This window comes from Canis lupus, chromosome 8, assembly GCF_048164855.1.
Source record: "Canis lupus baileyi chromosome 8, mCanLup2.hap1, whole genome shotgun sequence".
In the NCBI taxonomy this organism is placed as follows: Eukaryota; Metazoa; Chordata; class Mammalia; order Carnivora; family Canidae; genus Canis; species Canis lupus.
Genome location: NC_132845.1, coordinates 30,061,293 through 30,080,205, shown reverse-complemented (window position 1 = coordinate 30,080,205; position 18,913 = coordinate 30,061,293). Strand labels below are relative to the sequence as shown.

The 18,913-nt window shown below is 33.6% G+C and overlaps 1 protein-coding gene across 4 annotated transcripts in view; it reads left to right on the top strand.

The window, feature by feature from the left end:
- COL11A1 (collagen type XI alpha 1 chain) overlaps window positions 1-18,913 on the top strand; it is a 196,786-nt gene that overhangs the window by 109,929 nt on the left and 67,944 nt on the right. For all 4 annotated transcript variants that reach the window (XM_072834737.1, XM_072834735.1, XM_072834736.1 and 1 more), the window contains 8 exons: window positions 1,022-1,075; window positions 1,209-1,253; window positions 1,401-1,454; window positions 1,599-1,643; window positions 5,574-5,627; window positions 10,693-10,746; window positions 15,629-15,682; window positions 18,580-18,687. In XM_072834737.1, coding sequence (XP_072690838.1) covers window positions 1,022-1,075; window positions 1,209-1,253; window positions 1,401-1,454; window positions 1,599-1,643; window positions 5,574-5,627; window positions 10,693-10,746; window positions 15,629-15,682; window positions 18,580-18,687 — 468 coding nt within the window. The remainder of the gene's footprint in view (window positions 1-1,021; window positions 1,076-1,208; window positions 1,254-1,400; window positions 1,455-1,598; window positions 1,644-5,573; window positions 5,628-10,692; window positions 10,747-15,628; window positions 15,683-18,579; window positions 18,688-18,913) is intronic.

Below are 18,913 nucleotides of genomic sequence, written 5' to 3'. Positions count from 1 at the left end.
AAGGAACTGAACCTTAATCTCTTCTATTCATGACACGATGATGAGGCAAACCAATGACAGTGATGTTCGAAGGAATCTCTGAGCAGCTGAAAATCTGGACGTATTCAAAAAGTGAAGTGGGGAAATTATTTTCCATCTGCAAAATGTGGCGGTTTGTAGATGAAATGACATGATGCTTTTACTGTTCTTGTTGCATCTCTAAATAACCAATATTCATTGTAATCTATTATTATCATTTGTATACCCTGGCTTCTTTTATTCTAACCTCCCACACATTCAAAATGCCTATAAAATTTGGGTGAGTGCCCTCATTTTGCAGAAGAAAAGGCTATGCTCAAAGAGGATAAGTTATGTACCCAACTTACTTAGGTGAGTGTATGATAAAACATAAGTCTTGAATTTATGACTTTGGAATTCCAAAAAAAAGGATATGAATGCTAGACTTTCTGACTCCCAGCTAGATCTAACCTCATTCAAGCGTCAAACAGAAAAGGTGGAGGAAGATTTTTAGTCTTTATGATTTTATTTAGTTCTATTTAGTTCTAACAGTATATAAAAATAAACTAAAAAGTGATAAACATACAAATGTAGTAATGTTAATTCTGGAAAACTGTTTTATGAAATTCCTATTTTAATACTTAATTATTTGTGCTCATGGAACATAGGATTTTTCTTTCAGGTTGAGGCAAGTATGTAGAATTGTAAGTCAAAATTATTTTATATAAAATGTCCTTTAGTTGCAATTTTTCTAATATGAGAAATGATGACATTTGCTTAATTATTTTAAAGTTAAAAACTGAAATATGTTTTATCAATTAATGCTTTCAATGCTTCCAGGATTTCAGATGTCACTGTAAGTTCATTTTCAATTACACAAATAGATTGTATGGTATTTTAAAATTATATTTCTGATTTAAATATTACCAGTTTGTGAGACTCAGTGTGTTCCAAAAGGCTTACAGCTCGTGGCTAAAAATGTTAGTTACCGTACTCATTGTTTATTATTTTTATTTTTTTGTAGGGTTCCACTGGATTTCCTGGGTTTCCAGGTGCCAATGGAGAGAAAGGTGCACGGGTATGGTATATAAACATATTGCCTTGGACTATCTACTATGAATGTTCTCGAATGAGTACCTGTCTCTCAGCACCAGACTCACAATTCACTGTGATGCGCTGCATACTGAAACTGTTTGAACTGTCTTTGGCAGGGTGTAGCTGGCAAACCAGGCCCTCGGGGTCAGCGTGGTCCAACGGTGGGTGCCTTAATTTAAAATAATGATTTTTATGTTTTGTTTTGTATTTAATTTTCCAAGATCGTTTTCTTCAAAGCTAAAAACCTATTCTGTGCTTTTGTATGGGCTTGGCACTAGATTAGTTTCATCTTTCTCTCTCACTTGCAGGGTCCTCGAGGTTCAAGAGGTGCGAGAGGTCCAACCGGGAAACCTGGCCCAAAGGTATTATAAGTTGTTTCATTTGAGTTTGCTCTAAGTTCTTCTTGAAGATGACAAATGCTAGGAGAAGGAATCAAAACTGATTTTTCTTTTTCTTTTTTTTTTTTTTCTGTTTTTCTTTCTTTTTGTTGTTGTTGTTGTTGCTAGGGTACTTCGGGCGGTGACGGTCCTCCTGGCCCTCCTGGAGAAAGAGTGAGTATGCTTCAGTAATGAAATATAAAATAAATATGAATGTTTTACAAGTGTTTAAATTTCTGGGAAAAGGTGCGTGTGTCTGCAAATACATGCACACAGTATTTTGCAATATCTAGCCAGAATTTAAAAATTCCTATTTTTTAAAATTTGCTTCTTAAAAAAAAAAAGCGTCATCAGTTATGTGCTACTAATTTTGTTATAGAAATGAGAGAAATATTGTGCATAATTGCCCTATGATGTCACTCTTAAACTCAAGCCAAAATATATATATTTTAATATCCGTGTAACAGCTAGGCCGTCTCCTTCATTCCCCTTGCTTTCCCTATCGATATTCATTTTGTCCATGGAGCTGGAAGCAGTATTATGTTGGTAAAATGCAAGCTCCCAGTAGCCATTAAGTCACAATCGATATACATTCAAATCAAGATAAAACATCTATTCCAGTAAATAGAAAAACTATTTAGTAAATTGATTTTCAACTGATATAAAATAAAGCTAAATATACATGAGTAAGCATGCCCTTTATTTGTTTTCTTTTGGCAAAATACAGCACTTTTGTAGCAAGAGTTTTTGAAAGCTATCTTCTTGAAAGAATTTTAAATATTAATTCTGTACTACTGTTAAAGAAGTTAAACTCACTTCTTAATATTCTATAACAATGTTTAGTATATGCAGTCATAGTAATTTATTTTTGTATATAATTGTTTGACATTTACAGTAGGTGTTTCACCAAAAGAGAAACAGAAACATCTGTGATGTTTATACAAAACACCCCAAAAAACTGAGGATAAGTAATTTTGGGAGGGAAACAAAGTTTCTATTTGTGATAGAAATGTCAGTACATAAGATGTGAGAAAAGAACACTTAATTACAGTTATTAAGGCTTTGATTCATCCTTAATTAAATTAAACTTTTATTGATGAACTAGTCCCAAATTGAGTCCATTCTGTACATTCCGAGTGCACTAATAATATATACATTTGAAAAATTTTATGGTCAAAATTGTCTTAATGCGATGCAGTTTAATTAATATGGCTAATTCATTAAATGGAGTAGAACCATTTCATAAATTATAGCAAAACCAGGAGTTTTGTCTTTAAAGCACAAACTGTTCTCTTTTTCATATTTTGCTTGAGCATTCCAAAATATCATGATTAACCATATGTATTTACAACTTTGGAACATAACACTGTAGCCCTACAGTATGATTACTTTGTAATTATAAAAGTACTTTGACAATAAAAAAAGTATATTTTGGGGACCCCTGGGTGGCTCAGCACTTGAGCGTCTTCCTCTGGCTCAGGGTGTGATCCCGGGGTTCCTGGGTCCAGTCCCACATCAGGCTCCCTGTGAAGAGCCGGCTTCTCGCTCTGCCCGTGTCTCTGCCCCTCTCTCTCTCATAAATAAATAAATAAAATCTTTAAAAAAAACAAAAAAACCTCCACCATATATTTGTTTATAAGTGTACATAGTATTGCATGTACATATTATAAACATGCCTTGATATATTATATATATATATATATAGGATTATATATTTACTCATTAAGATATTCTGCAACTTAAATATAATTCCTCATACTCATGATTTGCAGATCACAGATATCTGTTATTAAAGACTTAGTTCATAGCTTTTAGTTGGGTCTAAGATTATTAGATTTAACAAAAACAAAACAAAATGAAATAAAAACAAACAAAAGGACTAAGACACCCAATAAAGTTAGAATTTTTACATATACAACAGAATAGTTTGTGATGTAAGCATGTCCCTTGCAATATTTGGGACATATTAAAACTATTCATTATTTATCTAAAATTCAAATTTCACTGACACTGGGTATTATATCTGTCAACCCTGGTTGGGTTCCAGCACCATCATTACACTGAGTATGTATTTTCCACTTCACTTGGAGACTATTTTAATAAATACAGACAGGACATGTCCATGCTCTTTGTGGAATTTTATAAAGACCCACCTTTTCTTTGTGTTCTCTAGAAAAGTGATGTTTTGATGATGCTATCTGTAAAGATACTTAAATTCAAAATCAAATTTTATCTGAAAAGGAGCCAAAATTTGGAAAGCAAAGAAATGATATTTTGAGAAATTAGAAAAATTAAGTTTGCTACATAACCTAAAAAAATACCATTTTAAAAATTTTGTGTTTAAAATAAAACTTTGAAGCACCTGGGACTTTCAGTTGGTTGGGTGTCCAACATTCAGTTTGAGAAGCAGGCTTTTCACAGGGAGCCTGATGTGGGACTGGACCCAGGAACCCCGGGATCATGCCCTGAGCCAGAGGAAGACGCTCAAGTGCTGAGCCACCCAGGTGTCCTTACAAATAAACATATTGTTAAAGAAGTCCTAAAGAAGTCCATTAAAATGGACAAAAATAGGTATTTCCAGGGGTGCCTGGGTAGCTCAGTCAATTAAGCATCTGCCTTTGGCTCAGGTCATGATCCCAGGGTCCTAGAATGGAGCCTATGTAGGGCTCCCTGCTCAGCAAGAAGCCTGTTTCTCCATCTTCTTTCTGCTCATGCTCTGTCTCTCTCTCTCTCTCTCTCAAATAAATAAATAAAATATTTAAAAATAAAATATAAATAAAACTTTTATAATTTTAGGTTATTATGATAGATATTGAAAATGATAGTTTCATTCTATAAGAGTACCAAAATTTGTGAGTCTCAAGAGTTGCCCAGGGGTTTTGGTAACTGTATTATCTATTTATTTAGTGACATATCTTACTTTGATGTTTCTTTTTTGGTTTTAAGATGAGATGCTGGTAATAGCGATAAGTTGTGATGATCTCTGAACTAGTATTGATTTAAAAATGATAATGACATTTCCCTTGAAAAGGCTAAACTGATAAACTGAGGAGAGTAAACTCTATTAAAGACTAATTTCAGTAAACTTTATTTTTTATTTAAGTTTAAATATATCCTATTCTAGTTGAGTTACTTAAGAAATCTTATTTCTTATCTTCCATTTTACATATGTTTATTCTAGAAATGTAATTATTATGTTCTGGGAACATAAAGGATTAACTTTACCAATTATTTTGCTATCAGTATAATGTCTACTTTCTGTATTTTAAAGATATGTAAATATGAGTGTTGCATAATATAGTTAATTAAGCATCAAGTTAAGAACAATATTATAAATGTATATTTGGGTTGAATGTTAATGAGAATGATTATATAATAAAGTGTTTTCATCTTGTCTACAAAATAAGTTACTATATGAGTAAAATGAGATATTGATATCTTCAAATATAAATTTTAAATATAGAAATTAAAGGTCTTTCTAAATTAGCCACTTATTTTTTCTTTTAGTTTTGTATGACTGGAACCAGAACATTTATAGAATCAATTTTAAAAAGGCTTTGGGCGGAAGGCTATGGAATTGTAATAGTCTTCTTTAGGAATGTTTCTAACCAATGTTGAAAGTCCAGCATCTGTGGAACTTCTTGATACATCTATGTTCCATTCACTTTTAATATGAATTCTAAATATTTATGATCTTGATTTAAGATCATTGATGTGGGGGTACTTGGGTGGCTCAGGAGTTGAGCATCAACTGCCTTTGGCTCAGAGCATGATCCCACGGTCCTGGGATAGAGTTCTGCATCGAGTTCCCCACAGGGTACCTGATTCTGCCTCTGCCTATGTCTCCCACTTTCTTTCTGTGTCTCTCATGAGTAAATAACATCTTTAAAAGAAAAAAAAAAAAGATCATTGATGTGGTGTGTGGTTTTGAGTACTGAATAATGTGAAAAATCATGCATTTGGCTTTTAGATTATCTTGTTTCATTGCCATAATGAAGAAGCTGTATGCCAAGCTTTGGTTCATCTGTAGAAATAAACTATAAGGTACAAAAATGTATTTTTCAAAACATATTCTTAAATTTCTCCACCACTTTTTCTTTACAGGGCCCTCAAGGACCTCAGGGTCCAGTTGGATTCCCTGGACCCAAAGGCCCTCCTGTAAGTGCCATAGTTTATCTTTCTTCACTGGACAGTATTCTCAAATTTTTGAGAGTTATAGTTTATATTTTAAATAATTTTTAGATACAAGTATTGATGAAAGTTCTAATAAAAACAAAATTACAATGAATAATGTCAAAGAATGTACATTTTTCAGTTTGTTCAAACTATTCAGTTTCAGTTTATTGAGTGTCTCTGATGTAATTCAAATATATCTTAGTAAATACCCTTTCAAAATATATCACAGACAGAAACAACATGCATGAGTGTTATTCTCTCAAATGCTCCTCTACTGCAATGAATATTATTGATGGCGTTAAAAATTGTTACTGATTCTTAAATATTTGTTGTATCAGAATTTCTCTTTTGTCTCCCATCACCCAATGTATCCTTCAAAATATCACTTCCTAAACATTCTCTAGCATTGACTTTACTTACATATCATTATAATTGTTTATTTGCATTTGTTATTTTTGTGTCTATAATGCATTCTTTTAAAACCCTTCCTGACCTAGACCCCTTTTCAAAAATTTGCTTAGATATCCAAATATCTTCATAAAGTTAATTGAAATCCTTTATTCTCATACTTAAATATTCATGGAACATAGGATATGCTTACTGCTCACTCGATTGTTCTCTGTTTCTTTTCTTAGCAATCTACTCAGTTTGTTTATGAGAACTAGAATCAACCTACCCACTGTTTTACTCCACTCTAGCTCCTATAAACAAACAAACAAACAAAAAAAAAACAAAAACCACACAGAGACCAGATAGCTTATAAACAACAGAAGTTTATTTCTCACAGTTCTGGAGGCTGGAAGTCCTAGATGAGGGTGCCAGTATGGTCAGGTGAGACCCCTCTTTCCAGTACCAGACTTTTTATTGTATCGTCACATGGCAGAGGGGTCTAGGGAGCTCTCTGAAGCCTCTTTCATGTTGTTGATCTCATTCATGAAGGTTCCGCCTTCATGACTAAAGTACCTCTCAAACGCCCAACTTACTAATAATATCTCCTCTGAGGGTTAGGATTTCAACATACAAAATTTCAACGTATGATTTAGGGTTTCAACATGAATTTCAGGCCATAGCACCCGTGTGTCTAAGAAAGGTGTTCTCAGAGTTTGGTCCTTGGATCAGAGCATCAGCAACTTGGGGTTTGTTCGACTTATGCCACCTCACTCAGCTAATCAGAACTCCAACAGAGGGGCCTAGCCTGTGTTTAGCAAATTCTCCAGATAGTTCGATGCATGCTAAAGTTTGTGAGCCACTCTTTTAGTCTATGCTAGATAATGCTATGCAAACTTAAATGTGCATGCAAATTGTGTTGGTACCTTGTAAAAAATGTGAATTTGATTTAGTAGCTCTGGAGTGAGTCTTGAGTCTTGACATTACTGACAAGGGTCCAGATGATGCCAATGTGACTGCAGCATGGGCCATATTTTAAACAACAAAGCAAAAAATATTTTGCCTGAAAATAAAACCAACAGAGTTTAAATATGATCTACTCAGCAGGAAACTAAATATAGTTAAAACTATCAGCCAATAATTTGAGAACCAAATGTTTTTTCATGTAATAATATAACTAATTTATAACTAAATTTTTTATTGGATTTGAATAACCCTCAATTTCACTGATAACTTTCAAATGTGACTTTAGCTCATGTCCTTAGAAAATGAATTATTTGTCATGAAATACTAACTTACAGTAAATGTTAAATGTTGAAGCAATCTGTTTTGGTAACAATTTTTAGGCACCATTTAAAATATTATTCTGATACAGTTTTGATTTATTACTGCAAACATAACAAAAAAGGGTTGTTATCTATATTCTATTATTATAAAAGGATTAATGCAAGTAGTTAGTATTAAAAATAAGATAACATCAGTACTACCTGCATATAATGTTGTTTACTCACTATCTCCGTTTCCTTCCAAATATAATATTGTCAGGCAAAATTTCACATGTAGGAAAGTAAAAACACAGTTCCCAAAATGATTGTATATGTAAGACTTTTTTTTCATAAGTATTTTGAAGCAATATGCAAAGATCATTGTTTAGCAACATAAAATCCAGTAATATGTATAACTTCTGCATTATCATACCATTTATATTTGTACATATTGTACATATTGCTAAGAATTGTTTCCTTCATGTAATGTAATTTTATTGTCAAAGAAACCAATTGGACCCATTTTTCCTCAGACTTTTTCAGTCCATTCTCTCATGTATCTTTCAACAAGTTTTAAGCCATTAATCATGCATGCATTTTGTCTCTAAGAAGTATTAGAAGTATAATAAATGCCTACACTTGAGAAGCATGCAGTCTAGTTGGAGAGACATGACACTGTTAAGGAACATTGCTTTCACTGCTAAACAAAATGATTTTTATACTCTGTTTCTCTGACGAGTGAAACATTAAAGCATGAAATAAAAGTACCTATTATTTCTCTGGTATGCAGTTTTATAATATTTAGGACAGAAATGCCTTCATCTCTTTGTTATGGAAGGAAGAAATTCGGGTAGAGGGATAGAGTCAAGCTCTTTTCTCTACAAATTAATTGGTTCATCTTCATTGTAACCAGAAAATGTTTATGTGTTTGTGTGTGTATGTATATGGTTTTATATATAGATTCACACAGATGCACATACACACATGTATTATGTATTGAGTGCTTGGAATGTTCATGTTTAGAGTCTGTTAATCTCATGCCAATGTCAGCATATAGTTACCCCATGTAAGAAAAATTTTAATGTGTGGTGACTAAGATATATGATACAACTATTATGAGATACATTCTATTTATAGAAGAGGAGAAATCAAAATTCAGTTCCAAAGGGAAGTGAAAAAATACCCTTAACGTTTATTTTTAAGTGTCTTTTCACAGATTGTCTTGCTGTATATGCACACCCTCCTTTAGATAAATTTAGATAAATCCACTGCCTTTCAACAACATGAAAGGGGCAGTCTACTTTGACCAGTAAATTTATTATTTTAAAATTATTGCCATGAAATTATTTGGTAATTAATTTGCTTTATTTTATTGGATAGTGTGGAACCATTATAATTATTTAGGATTAATCGCTCAATATTTGAAATACTTAAATAAGAAAAATGATGATGCTATGAATTCTTTATGTAGTCTTGTAACACTGTTCCCTCAGGATATGTAGGAAAGTCATTAAAAATCATGTTGCATTCATACCAAGGTGACGTCATTTTGATCTAAGATCCCAGTTTTAAAGGGTTATAATATTTTCCAATGGAAGTATAACCTACGCTTCTCAAATCAGCAAATATAATGACATTTTGAAGTTTATATTTACAGATTTGTTAGAAAATATGTAAATGGTTTATGCTGATGGAAAAACACATCATTTGAGAGGCATTTTAGTATGGTAGGGGAAAAAAGTCTGATTCATATTTACTAGCCTTTAACTGTCACTGTGTGTTTTTAGTTAAAACTTTTACTACTGTCCCCACCTGACAGTACATTTATTCTTGTATGTGTCAAACTAGTAATAAACTACAGAATTTGTTTTCATTTACTGTTTTGATTTACTGAACTTAATGGAGTCTACTAGCAATCAACTTTTTATTTCTGTGTTTCACTATTAAACTGATGGCAGAGCTAACTCTTACATCACTGTACACCTAGTGCCTAGCACATAAATACGTAATATATGGTTTTGAAAGAAGAAGTGGTTAAATTATGGCCACAAATGTTTTGGGGCCTTGGTTACAAACATTCCAGTTTTGGTCTTTTCAGAGGATGACACTAGAATCACTCAGGTGATCCTGGAAAACATGAGCAAATTCCTGAGCAAACAATAATCTTGTGAAATGTCATAATAGCAGTCCTTAATTAGAGCTGTTAATTCACATGGCAACCAGGGACAAGATGAGATCAGGGAGCGGAGCTGGAACAAGGCACTGTCAGGAGGCCTTTCTCCTGAACCGTTGGAGCCAATGTCAAAAAAAGTCTTTTAACTCCAGCAGAATAAAACTGTCAGTGAAAATTATCTTATTCTGAAACAAAGCCTTTTTTTCTAATTCAGTATAAAAATAAATATTTGAAAATAGATTTTTGTAAATAATGTATTTCTAAGATAATTTCATATATTTAAATGATTAACATATTGTGAGAGGTATATCTATTATCATTAAAAATGTTATTAAAATGAACATTTCTCTTCATTTATTCAGAGAGTGAGAATATTTCTGCCTATATCATTAAACCTGTTTTGAAATCTGACCCCGATACTTAATGATTTCTGAGTGGGGTGAATAATCCATAATGTAGACTGAAGAAGCAATCTATTTCTACTAAGTATCTAAAACACAGAAACCACACAGAGTTGTTTACTTTAAGTACTTAGTTAATTGCTTCATTTATTTCTTCAGTCTTGACACAGACAGCATCCTTTAGAGAAAGTGATAACAGAGTAGATTTGCTGTCCAGTGCTTAATAAACATTACGTGCCCAAGAGGATATTCAAGAAAACCAACTGGGAAAATTTGAACCTGATGACTTCTGAAATTGAACATTGCACCTTACCTTGTTCACTTTACTTGAAGCAATTGAGAGAAAAAGTGCCATTGTTTCTAAGTTTGTATTTCATTCTTATCAGTTAGAAGCTCAGACCACCACTAGAGGACACTATCCTTCTGCTATCCCAATCTTGATGCACAGGAAATTGAATTAGGAGCAGATCCCAAAAAAGAGGGGAAAATAGTCATTTGTCAAGTACTGAAGAACTAAACCTTTTTGTAAAAATAAAAATACAAATCTCTATGAATACTTTTTAAAAAAAAAACAGATGCTAATGAAGTCATTTAAATGTAAAATGTTCTTAACGGAGTTACACTATTTTCTCTTGGTCACAGTTACAGATAGAATTTTCCTAAAGCGATATATATGCACATAATACCATATATAAAGTTAACAGAACATCAAAATATGATAGCTAATGAAAATATAATGCGAAAATTGTCTGACACGTTACATTTAAAGTATAAAATAAGAAATATTTATGGCATGTGGTATCTAATATTTGTGATTTCAGGGACCCCCTGGGAAGGATGGCCTGCCAGGACACCCTGGACAACGTGGAGAGACTGTAAGTGACTCCATTCTTTTGACTGAAATTTTCCATCTCTGGCACCTCATCATTTCACAGAAAGCTATTTTATTATTAACAGCTCCTCGACTAGATTAAGGACAATGGAGAAATTAATTTCAAAGAAACTTTTATTAAGAATATATATATAAAATAAATAGACCCAAATTTTTATCTAACCACCCATGAATATACTTGATATAGTGTTACTTGATTTGATTGTCTTTATTGTCAATAACAACACTTTAAGGATGAGCTGACAGAGAAGATCCCATTATCTTTTGGACACCTCTACAAGGTTGGCAGCTTTGACCATTTTACAGAAGTATTTGTTTAGAGATATATTCCATCCAACTCTATTACCCATACCCTCTCTAAAGGAAACACATTACACTAAGCTATGCATTTAATACCTTCTTCTATCTGGAACAAAGAGATGAAATATTTTCTGATGTTGGAACTATAAGGGTAAACTATGCTCAATGTATCCTTTCACCCTAAGTAACAAGATGTAAAAGAAAATATACAACTGAATTTTATTTTTAAATTATGAGGAATATAACATTAAACAAATTGTCTGAACAGCTTATGTGAATAACAATAATTTGTACGGGCGGGGCGGGGGGAACTGGCGCTCTAAGTATGGTTTAAGAATCCCTGTGGGTTTGTTTATTTATCCTGCCACTGTTACAGAACCATGTGTCTGGCTTGTCCGGGGGGACGTTAGTCTAATCAGAAGTTATCATAGCTTAGCATGTTTCCTTGGACTTGATTCTTGGATCTCACTGTTGATTAATTTTATCCAGATTTCTTAAGGAAATCATAACACAGACTAGCTTTGACAATGTAGTTCAAAGTCATTTTAGGGCATGCAGCCAGCGCAAAGACATATTTGGAGTTGCATTGTAGTGCACACACAGCAGCAGATGTGAAAACAGGACGATTTTTTTTGCGTAGGATAAACAATCTATCAGCAGCAACTCAATTCCTGTTTTGCTCACCAAGCGATGATTCTTAGTGTAATAGCTTCTTCATTTTAGTCAGATTGTAAACTTCAAAGTCTTGGATTTCAAAAGCAGAATCAAATATGATTTAGTGAGACCAAAGAGTAAAATTGTTTGGGTTTCCTCCCGGGAATTACATCTGCATGAGGAGCATAAAATAAACTCTTTAGCAGAGAATCCATACTCAGATTTGCAAACGCACTCTCATGCTAATCTTGCAGTCAATCATTTTTAACTAAGTCATTGTGTAGCTTTGTGGGAGGAACTCTAGAATATTTTCAAAATGTCTTTTGAGGAAGAGATCCCTAGAGAATCACCATTGTAAAATCCCTTTTGTCTTCAATTTAATCAAGACCTTCTTCTTGTACCCAGAGGAACTCTATTATATATAACATTTAAATTTAAACAAAGCATATTTAAATATCATATTAACTATTGATTCTAAGATGGACATTCTCCTCTAGCGGTTCTCATAGACAAAGGCTAGAATTATTTCTGGAAAATTGTATTCCTGATTTCAAATCCACTCTTAAGAGCAAGAATGAATCATCCTATAGTCAGGAACCTTTCTTTCTAGCCTTGTTCTGTGCCGACTGGGATTCAAAGGATTGCCTTGTGCAAGAAAGCGTCAGAATCTAGAGCAGCTATATGTTGTTATATATGTGTCATCTTGTTTTCAAGAAGAAAATCTTTTGTTATATTTGGGATTTGTCCCCAGCTAGAAATCCTTGAATTGAAGTTTCATTCTGACATTTACAATTCAAAGCTTTTTAAGGCCACCGGCAATAATTAGAAATAATTTCTGTTATGCTGGAACAACCCAAATTTGTTTCAGGAACACACTGCCAAATCCTACGGTGATCCTAAAATTAACTTAGTTTCTTACGGATGATCAGAATAGGAGTTAACATTTTTATTAAGTCTAACAGCAGAACCAACATAGCAAATTGCTGTTTTCAGGGACTCTGAAAAACATAATTTAACTTGTTATTCTAAAATTAAATGGCAAGTGTAGTCTTAATATATGACAATTTTGAACAAGCACACTCCATTGTAAATTAGAAAGTTTTCATGCACATGGTTTATTTGTGTCACATTTATTGGATATTTGCAGACACCCTGAATGTAGTAAAGGAGCAGACATATTAACAATGCTGTCCAAATCTGTCACCCAGGCAGATGTGCTAGCACCCACAATTTTCTCTTTCCACATTTTTCACGGAATTTCCTTAATTAAGCATTGATTTTTAATCAGTTGATCTTCATCACTAATTATTATTAGTCATTTTTTTATGTACTGTTCTTGCTCTCAGTTACTAAGAAAAAAACTTGTAAGATTTTAATTTTTTTTCAAGTATTACATTCATATCTTCATGTCAAACTTAGTGATCATAAATTGGGAGAAGGATAATCCAGACAGGGGCAACAGGCTATACAAATATGTGGTGTATGGCTATTCAGAGAAAGGGTAGAAAATCAACATGGCTAGAATGTAAAACATATTTTCAGAGCAAAGAAAGAACTGGAGTGACAGCCTAGATCCAGATTGTATAGAACCTGGAAAGGATGGGGGCACCTGGGTGTCTCAGTGGTTGAGTGTCTGCCTTTGACTCAGATTGTGATCCCAGGGTCCTGCGATTGAGTCCATTATCAGGCTCCCCACAGCGAGCCTGCTTCTCCCTCTGCTGGTCTCTGCCTCTCTTTCTGTGCTCCTGAGAATAGAGAATAAATAAATAAAATCTTAAAAAAAAAAAAAAAAAAACAAAACTGGAATGGATGTCGCATGATACATGATTAGCAATGAGTTGATTAGATTTGCTTTAGTGAGGCTGTGAATGTAGCCAAAGTGGATGAGTGCATGAACTTGACCTGAAAACCTGCGGTGGTCAAGGAAAGTGGCAACTACAGTTTAGATAAAAGAGTCTCCTACACAAAGGACAAGAAGCCACACTTGAGAGAGTTCTGAATGACATAGCAGGATGACATGGAGTCTGAGGACTGAAGGAGAGCTTGGGACCTAGTCTCTCCCTTAGGAAAGAGAGCACAGGGGGAGAACCAGAGGAGAGTGTTCATTTAGTGAGCTTTATACTGAGAATATTAAGTTGAGGAGAGAGCATGAGGTACAACTGGGAATGTCTGGTAGGCACTTAGGAGAGAGTTTCAGGGCACGATGCAGATTAGAGTTTGAGAAATAGTATGTTGTAGAGGAGTTCATCAGCATATAGAAAACGATCTTGGTCATGAGGGTTATTGAGATAATCTAGGAGTAGGTGGGGCGTGGGACTAAACCCTGTGAACAAATTGATAACAGTAAGCTGTTATGTCTTGGTGAGAAAGAAATATATATATATATATATATATATATATACACACACATATACATCATACACACATGAGTATAGATGTGCTTATATATGTATATATACATGGTTATGTGTGCAGAAATTTCCAAACCAAAAAATAGATGAAAAGTTAAAATTAGGCAGTCAAGTTGCTATTTTGTTTATAAAATACTAAATAAATTCTATGATGTATTGCCCTTGTATTACTTTGTTTTGCTATTAAAATTGGTATATCAAGACAAATCCTGGTGGCAATAAGAATTAATGGATATTAAAAGAATAGATGAAATCTGTTTTCTTTCCCCGTAATGTCAAGTAATTACAAATACAAGTTCTTTTCCTTTTTCCTACTTATAAAATTTTGTTATAAATAATTTAATCAGTTATCTAGAAGGTTGTGATACAAACACAGGACTACAGTTTCTGCCCTTTGCTTTCCAATCTTATTATTTCCAGTCTCATGTTGTCATAAATGCTTTTGCAAACACTATTTGCTTTAATTCAGTTCAGAAGGTTCTTCTCCCCATATTTTGAAGCTACTTCTCCAACTGTTTAATGTAAGTTAACTTACATGAAAAAGAAATTTGCCAACTATAAAACAGTCATACAGAATGAATAACCCAGGAATCTAGAGAAATATAGACACCAAAATATATGCTCAAAAGCTTTGCTTAGTGACTACGCTGCTTACATCTACCAGATTTTATTTTAATGGCTGCATTATTTACATTTGTAACTGTATTGGGGTAGGGAGGGGTTTAAGAAAGAATAGTAACAAAATGTTGAAATGATTACTAACCATGCAAAGTGTCCTCTTTATAAAGGTACTCTACATCCTGTTTTATTTTTGTTTTTATTTTGTTTTGGTTCTATTCTTGTTTTATTTTATGTTGGAATGCAGGAAAGGGAAATGCATTAATATCACAGATCATAGATTTATCTCTGTTTATAGAACAGGTGGACTGTTTCAAGGATGTCTAAATCATAATTTATTTCATCCATAAACATTGCTATGTTACGATTCTCACTGTCATTTGACCAGGTGGAATAGGGCTGCGAATACGCTTTCCTTCCATCTTCATCCCATTGTCTTATTTTCTTTTTTACGTTTATTGAAAGTAATCATTGGGCCATACTGTGAAATAGTGAGGAGAGTAAATTTAGAACTTAAAGAAAACTGGGATATAATAACTCATAATTAAGCATTTAAAAATTTATTTTCAGGGGTGCCTGGGTGACTCAGTCAGTGAAGCATCTGCCTCTTAATTTCAGCTCAGGTCATGATCGCAGGTCATGAGATTGAGCCCTATATTCAGTTCAGCTCCATGCTGGGTGTGGAGCCTGCTTAGGATTCTCTCTCTCTTCCTCTGCCCACCCCCTCAAAAATAAATAAGAAAAATAATAAAATAAAATAAATTTTAAAAATAAGTATTTTTAACCAAAAAGTGTCCTTGTTTTAATGTGAGTTATCTTACCAAATTTTAACTTATACTTTTGTCATGTATACCTTTAACAGATTATGCTTTCTGTCCTTAGGGATTTCAAGGCAAGACTGGCCCCCCAGGGCCAGGGGGTGTTGTTGGACCACAGGTATGTCCCTTTACTTTCTTTCTCTAATAAGATTTATTTTCCTGTTTGTATTTTCATCTTTTCTATGCTATATAAAATCTGCCCATTTTATTATGATTCAAAATGTTGTACTTTATAGTTTACATCACATTTAAATAAATGCAACTGACCTATCTCATAAACTTTAGCAAACTACTGTTAGATGAAGAAATTTTTCAGTTGGCTCCTTAAATAGAAGAGAATAAAACAAATTATGAAAGTCAAGTCAGAAGATTGACAGTGAAGTTAACATGGAAGTCTGACCACAGCACTACCTGCTAAAATGCTTTATTATAAAGGTTGACCATCATCTTTTCCCAGAATTTCAGGTTACAAAATGACTTCAGATTCCTGAGTAAAGTTAGACTTAGATGTATAATATATTAGAAATATATAAAGCTTTGAACACAGATTTTTTTCTTAAATTATAACATTTTTAGTATATTGCATGTTTCTTAAGATTTCTGTCTTTACACCAATGATTTCCATCAATGATAAAATATTAGTCTGTAACCTTTGAGTATGGCTAAATAATGACAAAGACAAATAGCTTTTTCAGCATAGGTGGCAGAAAGAATCTCAAAAATTGATGCAGTTTACTGATTTATTTAATTTGTGGGAATAGAAAATATTTATTCTGGCAAAGTGGTATTAAATGGAAAGAACACATTTAAACTGGAATTTTACTCCTGTTAATAACAAATTATAGCAAAAAAGAGCAATTGAATAAGTGCTTTAATTATTTAATCGCTTTAGTTTTTTTCCTCAGCCTGTAATTGGCTCTTAACACTTTATAACTCAGGTACACCCCCACACACACCACACACACAAACACACAAACAGCACATCCAAACACACATATAACCAGAGAAACAAAAAACTATATCTTCTTTCTAGGAATATATGTAACAGAGGCAAAAATGAAGAATTCTTGGATTGGTCAATCCTTTAATTCCAGAGATGAATCCTGAACCAAGGGAAATACTGTTTACTCTTTTATTTTAAAATTGTAATATGTATGATTTTTTTTGGCATACTTTTTTGTGTATATGCTGAAGAACTCTTTTTAAAAAGATTTTATTTATTTATTTATTTATTTATTTAGAGAGTGTGCATGCAAGGAGGGAGGTGCAGAGGGAGGGAGAGAATCTCAAGCAGACTCCGTATTGAGCCTGGAGCCCCCCTCATAGCTTGGTCTTATGACCATGAGATCATGACTTGAGCTGAAATCAAGAAGCAGTTGCTTAACTGACTGAGCTACCCAGGTGCCTCTGTGCTGAAGAACTCTTAACTGCTTAACAGTTTTAATTTTAAAAATACTCCCTCAATAATTTGCTACTCTTTTTTTTTTTCATTTCAACCAACTTCATGGCAATTTTCTGTGAAAAAAAATATCACTTAAAGAATGATTCCTATTATATTCAATATCCATGAATAGAAATAGAATTAAAGGCTAACTACAATGTAGACATCAAGGGGTTTAACTGAATTTTTCAGGACCTTACCCTTTTTGAAAATTCATCTCTGCCTAATGTAGACATCTGGCATCTGAGATCTTTGTTGCTGTTGAAAAGTATTAGGAGTTTTACTGAGAATGCATTTCCATTGAGTTAGTTTTCTTTATTTTTTTTTTTTTAAGAGAGAAAATCCAATTCCCTATTTCAGTAACCTAAGTTTCATGTTAGGACAAAAGAAGTGATTTAAAGGGACAATATTGATTCTGATATTTGATATTCATTCCATTTTTTTGTAGTCATGTGAATCACTGCTCACTTTTGTCTGAATGGTGATAGCCATTAAATTAGGACCAATTTTACATTGCTTACTATTGAAATTCCAGTGATCAGATATTCAAGAAAAAATTCCTTTGTGAAGGAATGTCTGTACATTAATGATAAGTTGGGGACTTTCAGCAATACATAATTAAAAGAATTTAAACCTAGAAATTTACACTCAAATATGAGGGAGATATGTTCTTTATCCAAGACCAGAGGCTAAGAATCTGTTGCATTTTTTTAGAAAAATAACAAGGGAGGACAATACATAAACAACTTTCATAACACATTCCACTGTTTAAGAACCTTAGTATCTGAAAACTTTCCCTTTATATGTCTTTAACTTAAATCCTTCATTTTGCTTTATTCTAAGTGGAGATAGAGAGCAACTGGTCACCATTCTCTATTTACACTTGAAAGCTCATTAAACTTTAGCACCACAAAACAGCACCAGTCAGGGGACACATAAATGACCTGACATTTTTCACTTTGGCATCTGCAGCAATTTAAGGCAGCGGGTTATTTGTTACAGCCTTTGGCCAGGAGGAACTGCCAGCCCAAACTCACAGCCTCCAGGATCTCCCAGCTACATTCCCTAGACTCTGTCTAATGAATATAGATTAACTATAGAGAGGTCTCCAGTCATGGAAATTCCAAGGAGAACTACTTTGGTTGTTTGGGTTCCAGGGAACCTGGGCTTATTGTCAAGCAGTGATTCACTGAGTAACTACCAATATGGCACCAATGCCTCTTTGACTCCTAAACTCATTTGGCATCTTATATAAAAAGAGGGAATGGGATGAAACTAGTTAAAAACCACAGGTTTTCAGAGTACTTACTTTGGCCTCACCCTGAAGCGCTTCTGGTTTTCAACAAAGAGAAACAGCTCTTTGAATTTACCTCTGGAAATCAGGCCCTAACCAAGAATTATACTTTTTTCAGACTCCTCCCAGAAAAACTGCTTTTTATGTTTTGGGGGGTACCTTATGGAAATAAATGAGAATGATAAGCTCTGTGAAAGGGAATAATATTTTATTTGGGATTTGTGTTATCCTTACCAAAAGTAAAAGAGCGAGCTAATGAGGTTTTGCTTATCTAATTTAGGGACCAACTGGGGAGACTGGTCCAATAGGTGAACGAGGACATCCTGGCCCTCCTGGACCACCTGGTGAGCAAGGTCTTCCTGGTGCTGCAGGAAAAGAAGGTGCAAAGGTAAGACACGCTGAAGGAATTTTCTTGGCCAGAGACATTCATTTGCTTTTCACCATCACTTCTCATCACTTGTCCAGAGGATCTTCATATGTTAGCACAGTGTTTAAATGGATCAGAAAGACAAAAGTAAAATACTCAGTTCATTTTACTTCAAGGTGTGACTGAATGATAACATAAGATTACTTAGCTCCATTGACCATAGAGCCATCCATTTATACACATTCTT